Source organism: Buceros rhinoceros, unplaced genomic scaffold (genome assembly GCF_000710305.1).
Source record: "Buceros rhinoceros silvestris isolate BGI_N320 unplaced genomic scaffold, ASM71030v1 scaffold1981, whole genome shotgun sequence".
NCBI lineage: Eukaryota > Metazoa > Chordata > Aves > Bucerotiformes > Bucerotidae > Buceros > Buceros rhinoceros.
Window position 1 is genome coordinate 95,380 of NW_010395766.1, and position 7,783 is coordinate 103,162.

The window sequence follows — 7,783 nt, forward strand, 5'->3', positions numbered from 1 at the left end:
TTCCCTCTGAAGAAGCATTCTGCATGCAGGTATTATTTGCTCCACCTAAACTGACTTTATCTTGAAACATGCAAGCACAAATCGCAAGAGCGTGACCAAGAATTCCCACAATTCAATTCTTATTGAAACTTGCATCAGACTCAGTAACCAAAAATATCAAGTCTCATAAACAATGATGAGAGTGCCTGAACATACCAGACATGACCTTCCAGCCAACTTGTTACCAGAGTAGCTATATGCAGCGTGTTTCTATCAAGCTAAGTCAGATGACATTAATTGTACAGGACGTTTTAACTCAGACAACTAAGAGCAAGCACTTTTTGTTACAGAGTACTACTCAAGGGACAGACTGTGAATCCAAATAACGTGAAAAGTTGTTCAATTTTTGCAATGACTATTCTTATTCAGCACTAATAAATGCAATCGACTGTTGTTTCCTAGTACTGTACTATGCTTCTCTGATGCAGCGGATTCATATAAGGAGGAGCTCGCTGCTCCAGAGTATTGCTTTAGTATCCTACAATTACTCATTCTTTAAAATTTTCTAGTCTCTTACAACGCTTCTTGCCCTGTTGCAAAGCCTAAGTTATCTGGTGGAATTGGGAAGATCAAATTCAGGTAACTGCCACGGTCAAAAGGAAAACACTGCAAAATGGTGTGATAGGGTTTGGCATAGTTGATGGAAGTCAAATTCTTCACCACCCTCTTTCCTGTAAACTAATGAAATGGAACTTATTTACCTGTTCTTTTGCTTGTTTCTCTTGTTCTCTTCTTTTTCGTTCTTCTTCATTCACCTTACTAATAACAATATATCTCTCCTTCTAAAATAAAAAATGCGTAGTTTGAGGAATGACTCTGAGAAGTTCATCTTTAAGACCACTGCAAATTTCCATAAATTTATATTGTAAAGAAAATTAAGTCATACCTCAGCAGCAGTTACTTGGCAATGCGACTGCTTCTATCGTAAGCACCACTTTATCACCTACTCCCAAAAGCCTACTTTAGAAAGGTGTATTATATTCATCCACCAAACCAAATTCTTACTAAATCACTTTTTAGTTCAGAGGAAAGGTTATCAGCATTTCCATAAAGAATGGTCTTCAAACCTCTTCTAAAGCAGAGATTTTTGCTAGGAAGCGAGGATACACCACATGATGCCACTACTTTTTCTCTAGGATCAAAACTGCATTTTCACCAATACTGAACATCAGATCCACTACACCTTAAAACACATTTTAGTAGCATTTAAAAAGATAATATTAAGCCACAGTAACACATTCTTACACACTTCCTATGTTGGTCATTTAATGTTTAGAAACTAGTTCATTGTATTCCATTTAAAACATTTTTGCATAACAAAGCTCAAGTTATATCTAAAAGTTACGATCGTAGGTAAAAATTGAGAAATACAATTTCCTTTCAACAGAACAAATGTTACAGGCAGTAACATGCCTAGTTACCTTATCGGACTCCAGAGTTTCAACATGAATACCTTTTGGATACCTACATCAAAACAAATAGAAAGTAAATGTAAGTAGTAAATAATTTGGCATTTAGTATATTGAACCATAGCAACGATTCCGTAATTTCATGTTTCATTATTACTCTAAGCCTAAAGGACAAAAGCACTATTAAAAGTTCCTTTTTCATTTAAAATAATGGGAAACGTGAAGCATAGTAAACATGATCTAGATATTTCATCACTATCTGGATTTCAGAAAATCCAGATTTCCGGATTTTCACCACAATCTGGATTTCAAGAAATCCAAATTAAAAGCACTGGTAAGAAAGCTGTCAATGACCTGCAGCCACAAGACAGCTTCTTTCATGACTGCATGCTGTTAACATGTCACTTTCTAGGATTTATAAACAACGCTGAACTTCCTGCTAACAGTGAGCGCTAACAGGGCACATTAATGCAAACGTTGTTACCTCTGCTACGGGGTTGCATCACTCCACCACAGTCATGTTTAATAACCAAGTACCACCATATACAGAGCATCCAACCAATAGCAAGGTGAGAGGATATTGTCTTTCACTGCTTAACAAGCAGATATTAATCTGATCTTGCCATTATAATGAACTAACCACAGTTACATAACTACCACAGACCCAGCATGTTTTCTTCGTCCTCTGGGTACTACTAAAATTAGTTCTAGAGGACACGTACTAGAGAACTATTGTGTTCTCTCCACCCTGACTTCTCACAGTTTTGAACCTAGACCTCACTTTCAAGCTGCCTCTTGTCAGGGACACAAGGGCAATCAGTAACCTCACTCCTTCTGCTTTAACTATGTCCACGCTGACTTCACAACTTTGCTTTCCCTCGCCAATACACACACAGTGCACACAGGCTGTATACACATAAAGCAACACAGCTGAATGTTAAAAAAAATGCAATTCACAAACACACTCTTCCATCCAGAGAGAAGATGCAAGAACAAGTGTCAAACATACATAATGCTACACGCAACTGGAAGCTGTGGATATGCTATCAATATAATCTAACAGAAAACTATAAATATACCAGTACCTACTATAGCACTAGTAGCTTTTCAAGTAAAGCCCACAAACTGTACAAGCACATGCACTTTCAGACACTAAAAACTTTTCAAGTTGCGTTTGTTACATAATTCTAGGCTGTGCTGTTCTATTCACAGATTTTAGATAAGAACGATAAAATAAATACTAAGCTTTAAAATCTTCATATGACTCATCACAAACCAGTTTAATGCTATTTATCTTCAGAACATTACAAAAGTCTGCTCTCAGGGGAAAAAATTAGCCTGCATGAATCACCTATGAGGTTAAGTCGATCAAATCTTACCCAGATTTCATATAAGAAATACTAAAAATACACAGTAAGGCAGTATTACCAGTAACTTACTTCCAGCTCAAGGTCTGATAAATTAATTTCCTCTGAAATCTAAAAAAAAAAAATTGTGTTACTAGCATTCTTCTTATAGAAGTGTTTCAAAGTAATAACATTCAGTTAAAACTGGCTCCATATTGATTTGTAGGAAGATTTTTAAAGCATGAGCACTGCTACCAGAACCTACAGGCCTGGAAGGGTTTTACTAAATTCTGATGTTCAGTTGCCAAGATGGCACTTACACCACTTTGTGCAGTTATCTATATATCTTCTAATAAGCAAATTTTCTGTAGTCATGACTGCTGAATACAGATACAGTGATGTTACCTTACCCCAGCTTCACGATGTTCTAAAATGTCTAAGTTCAGAGAGTTTAATTTTTTTAATATTTTTTTTTTAAATAACTGTACTCTCCATCAGGACTCCAAAGCTAAATAGACTTTGGAAAGAGGACGCACTAAAAACAGTGTCAATACACAGTGTCAACTATGAATAACTGATAGGTCAACACATTTGAGAAATTTGTTTATAAAATGCATATTCAAGGATCACGGAGCACATGAGCAATAGCAAAGGGAGGCTCACATACGCCAGACACTTCTTGGCTATACTTATATGTTGTCACTACACGCAGAAGTTATGGTTCATAAAGCAGAGTAGGACATTCATACAAATTACCATGTTTTCTCAAACTTCAGAAATTGGTGAAATGTCAATTTTCCTACAGTTAACCCAAGTAAAGTCCTTGCAACTCCCCTAATTCTACAAGGCCAAAACAGATCATTTTTTGGAAGATATATAATTTCAGAAACTGACCCTGTACATGGCTCCAGTTCCAAACTTTCATTTTCTTCATTCTTTAATAAATCTTCTATCTGTTCCCTGGAAGAAATAGATTATTTGCTATGAACATCTTTTTATAATGTTTATAGCTCCTCCGGAAACAAAGACAGCTATTTAACAACTAGTGAACTAATAAAAATAGCTTCAACATATGAACATGCCACTACTGTTTATATTTTAGTTTCAAGAACATCAGAGGATGTTAAACAATTTTACTTACACTACTTTCTCAATGAATTTTTTCTGATCTTCAGGAATTGTTACAGGACACTTTGTGGCATTAGGAGAAACGTATGACAGAGATCCCACACCATTGGCCTGAGAACGTTTTTCATCATACTGTTCCCTTAGCTGTCTTTCTTCTTCCTGATTTAAATACGGAATTCCTAAAAAAAACCCAAATCACACACAGACGTTTAAAAGTTCATCATAATTAGAGACAAATTAGGGATGTATGATTTAGCAAAGGTTTATTACTAACCAAGCATTTGCCAGTGTTACACCCCTGAAGGCTCCAAAGCATACCCTTCCCTTTCAGTCATCCGTTCTAAACCCCATTCTCTATCAGTGTCTATACAGTCTTCCTCCCAGCACATCCCAGACGAGCTGGTACCACTGGGCTCTTAAGAGCTATATGTCTCATCTGCACGAGACGAGTGCCTGAGGACTGCAGAGCTGTAGATCACAATGGCAAAAGTATTTATCACTCCTCTTCCCTGCTACCTGCATCACTTTAACAACAGAATGCAGCAGCACCTACTACTATACAGAGACACCCCTTCTAAAACGCTGCTGCTGTCGTAACTTGTTACTCTACCTGCTATGTTTAGCCACGAAACAAAAATAAACAACCAAGCACTTATCTAAATAGGAATTCTTTTCTATTGAATCTATACAATGAATTTTTGGAAAGGGAGTAACTATCAGTGCAATTGTGCATCAGGTAAGAATAATTCTAAGAACTTCATTATGTGTTAAGGGAGTATCACAAATGGCTATTTTCTTTTTGCAGAAAATGAAGAAACTTGTTGTAAATTTTGCAGATATTGAAAGAAAGAAAACAAAAAAGCCACCAGAAATGAACTCACCATTGCGAAAAACTTTATTAAAATCAAATCCTTGGTTTGCTAAAAAATCTATACTTGAACTCTGCAACAAAAGAAAATAGCTTTACAATAGGCAAGAGTGTCTAGGGCATAAAAAGGTCATTTTTACACTTTAAGAAATTACACAAAGTCCAAAGTCAAAAGGAACCAAGTTTGTCACCCTAAAGAAGCCACAGAGCATCTAGGTTATGCTACATTTGTTATATAGTCGCAACTTCCATAAAGTACAACAACAACAAATACAGGAAAGGATAAAGATGAAAGAATGAGCCATGTGGAGAGAGGAAACTACAGAAAGCAAAATGTGTTTCAGGAGAAAAATCGGAGACCAGAAAAATGCTGGCAATAGCCTGGGAAGCAGCTGAAGTGAGATAAGTGACATGGGAATAAAGGATCAAACCGAAAAACTAAGGGAGCAGCAAGTCAGACAAGAAAGGGACCAAAAAAAAAAAAATAGAATCACCTTGCTAGCTTTGGAACGTTCTCTCAAATTCCAGAAACTACAAAATGTAATGTGTGACAAGATTTAAAAACTGAAGTCAAAGATAAGCAATTAAAGCTCATTTTTAGGGATTGTTCTTAACTGACACTTATTTATTCTGTAAGAACAAAACCCAAACCACAAAACCTTATATTTTTCTGTCTTTTTAGCTATTAAAAGAACCAAACACTTCTCCCAGAGTTTTCCTAGAAATACTTTCTACAAGTTTGCTGCAGGCAGACCTTAACCAAACAAAAATCAAACTTTTCTACTAACCTGACAGACAAACTTGACATCTGGTGAACTTCTGTTAAAGGGTTTTGGAAAAATATAGAAATTAAATGACTTCATTATATATCTGTGAAAAAGATAAGTTGCATGTCAACATAGCCTTTCAGTATCACCTCATAAATTCAATTAAGAAAACAAGGAATAACAACATACTTTTCATCTGTGTGATCATATTTAAAAGTGCAAAGGCCAAACTGAAAGAGCAAAAAATCCATGGAATGCTGGAAAGGAAAGGAAAATGCATGAAAATAAAAATCATAAACATTTTAAAGATAACCGGGATACATCCAATAGAAAACTGCTCTCCACTTCAAAATTAAGCAAATCTGAATCTTTCTAACCAATGTTTATTCTGCTGGTAATTTTGAAGTAAACACACCAGAGTTTTTCAAGCCCAAAGATGATTTGTAGTAAGCACTTCTATTCTGTGAATAGACAACTGAGGAAAATCCCATCTCTCACCACCTGTTGCTCACGCACAAGAGATGATGCATCTAAAGGATCTGTCATTTTCCTTCTCAACGTTCATTCATATTCCTCACAGTGCGGGAGCAGGCTGTGAGGGACACTGGCTGTGTTGTTTTCAAATACATGTAATAATACATTTAATATTTCTCTAATTTGTGTGGCTAATAGTGGATAACATGATAGATGTACTAGCATAATCACTAGGCACTTGATCATCATGCGGTGGTGGCAGCTGTCATTTAAGTTCTGTTAGGGACAGTATATGCTGGCCAGGGGAGGTTTGGAAAGGACCCTAGTCCTGACGTATTTTCTCTGTCACCGAGTTTCTCTTACCCAGTCCCCCTTTGAACTGATAAATTTTAACACACTCAACATCTCGTAACAAACTCTACACACCTACTAACACTTGTGTAAGGAACCATTCTGCCTGTCATCATTTCTGAAAACTTAATGCAACACTCCCCAAATCTTGTGTTAGCAGAGACAAGGAAACAAGCAACCCCCATCCGCCCCATGTAATTCAATTTTACAGCTCTCTGTAGTATTTCCTTATAGTGTCTCCATTCTAAACTAAGGATATCCAACCTTTCTCTCGCACTTTAATTTTAGTCAAGATAAACACTTTACCTTTTTAAGTTTCTGATACCTTTCTTCTGGAGTGTCAAAGCCATTGGTTAAAGCACTAACAGAAGGCCCATCGCTGATGCCTTAAAAAGCAGAACACATTTTGCTTTGGGTAACCTTACCAAATTAGCCACAGCAAAGAAATGCAACAATTGGTAATTTAAGGAAAAAATTTCCATTTAAAGTACATGTTAAGTTTATTACAGTTGAGAAAGATTTTCTACTGCATAAAAGTATGCACGTTAGCATAAAAGCCATCCGGTTTAATGGTAGTGTTCTAGTTCAGTCAAGCTCTGCTGCAAAAGATCTGCTGCTGTGGTACCTTCCAACACGATAGCAGTGCAAAAAGATCTACCATTAACACAATGCTGATGGGTCTTTACAACACAATGCAGGATCAAAGTCAAACTAAAAATGGTAAGAGTGCTATCCATTGATTTATCAAACTACTTAGTCACCTTAAGCAATACATAACAACAACCATATTTCCATGAGCATCGCATCTAAGAAAACCTAATCTTGATCACATTTATGTTTCATGATTGACTAAACTTCTATCACAAAGCTAAAGCACTTATTAAGCCATCTCTCCGATGCACAGACCCTCTGGGTTTTACAAATATAGAAGTTCTTACTGCTGTCTTTCCCTGTCCAAACACTTGCAAGGCCTTCCTTATTTATCCCAATCTCTCTCTTTCATGACACATACAAAATCCTTGTATTTTTTTTCCTGAGCTGCAGCTGAAAATCAATTGACATGTGAAAAGATTACCGTAGGAAGAGAGTAGAAGCAGTAAGTGTTATCTTTACTTGACCAAAACCTTGCTACGACACATATAGGAAGTGGTTTAACCATTTTGTGGTAGCTTTAGTTTTCCCAAGGCAATACGAATACATGAGGAAATGCAGTCACCCGGGACCCCGTACGGATACTGCCAACATTTTGCAAGCACAAAACAGGTGCGACTGTACCTGAAAACTCTCCGTCAATGGCCAGGAAGTCCGACTCTTCAATGGCTTCATACACTTTGTTTAGGTTATCCTTAAAATCTGTAGGTAAAGGGGTAAAACACACCTGAGACTACTAACGGCTTCCTA

The 7,783-nt window shown here is 36.7% G+C and overlaps 1 protein-coding gene across 1 annotated transcript in view; it reads right to left on the minus strand.

Annotated features, from left to right (window-relative positions):
* The window catches only part of PARN (poly(A)-specific ribonuclease), a 47,990-nt gene extending 40,257 nt beyond the window's left edge, over positions 1-7,733 (minus strand). Inside the window, exons 1-10 of the mRNA XM_010145638.1 lie at positions 7,658-7,733; positions 6,689-6,768; positions 5,747-5,814; positions 5,579-5,660; positions 4,804-4,864; positions 3,936-4,101; positions 3,689-3,754; positions 2,888-2,926; positions 1,461-1,503; positions 741-821 (exon numbers count right to left, since the gene is read on the minus strand). Coding sequence (XP_010143940.1) covers positions 741-821; positions 1,461-1,503; positions 2,888-2,926; positions 3,689-3,754; positions 3,936-4,101; positions 4,804-4,864; positions 5,579-5,660; positions 5,747-5,808 — 600 coding nt within the window. The 5' untranslated portion in view covers positions 5,809-5,814; positions 6,689-6,768; positions 7,658-7,733. The remainder of the gene's footprint in view (positions 1-740; positions 822-1,460; positions 1,504-2,887; positions 2,927-3,688; positions 3,755-3,935; positions 4,102-4,803; positions 4,865-5,578; positions 5,661-5,746; positions 5,815-6,688; positions 6,769-7,657) is intronic.
* Between the last annotated feature and the right edge of the window lie 50 nt (positions 7,734-7,783).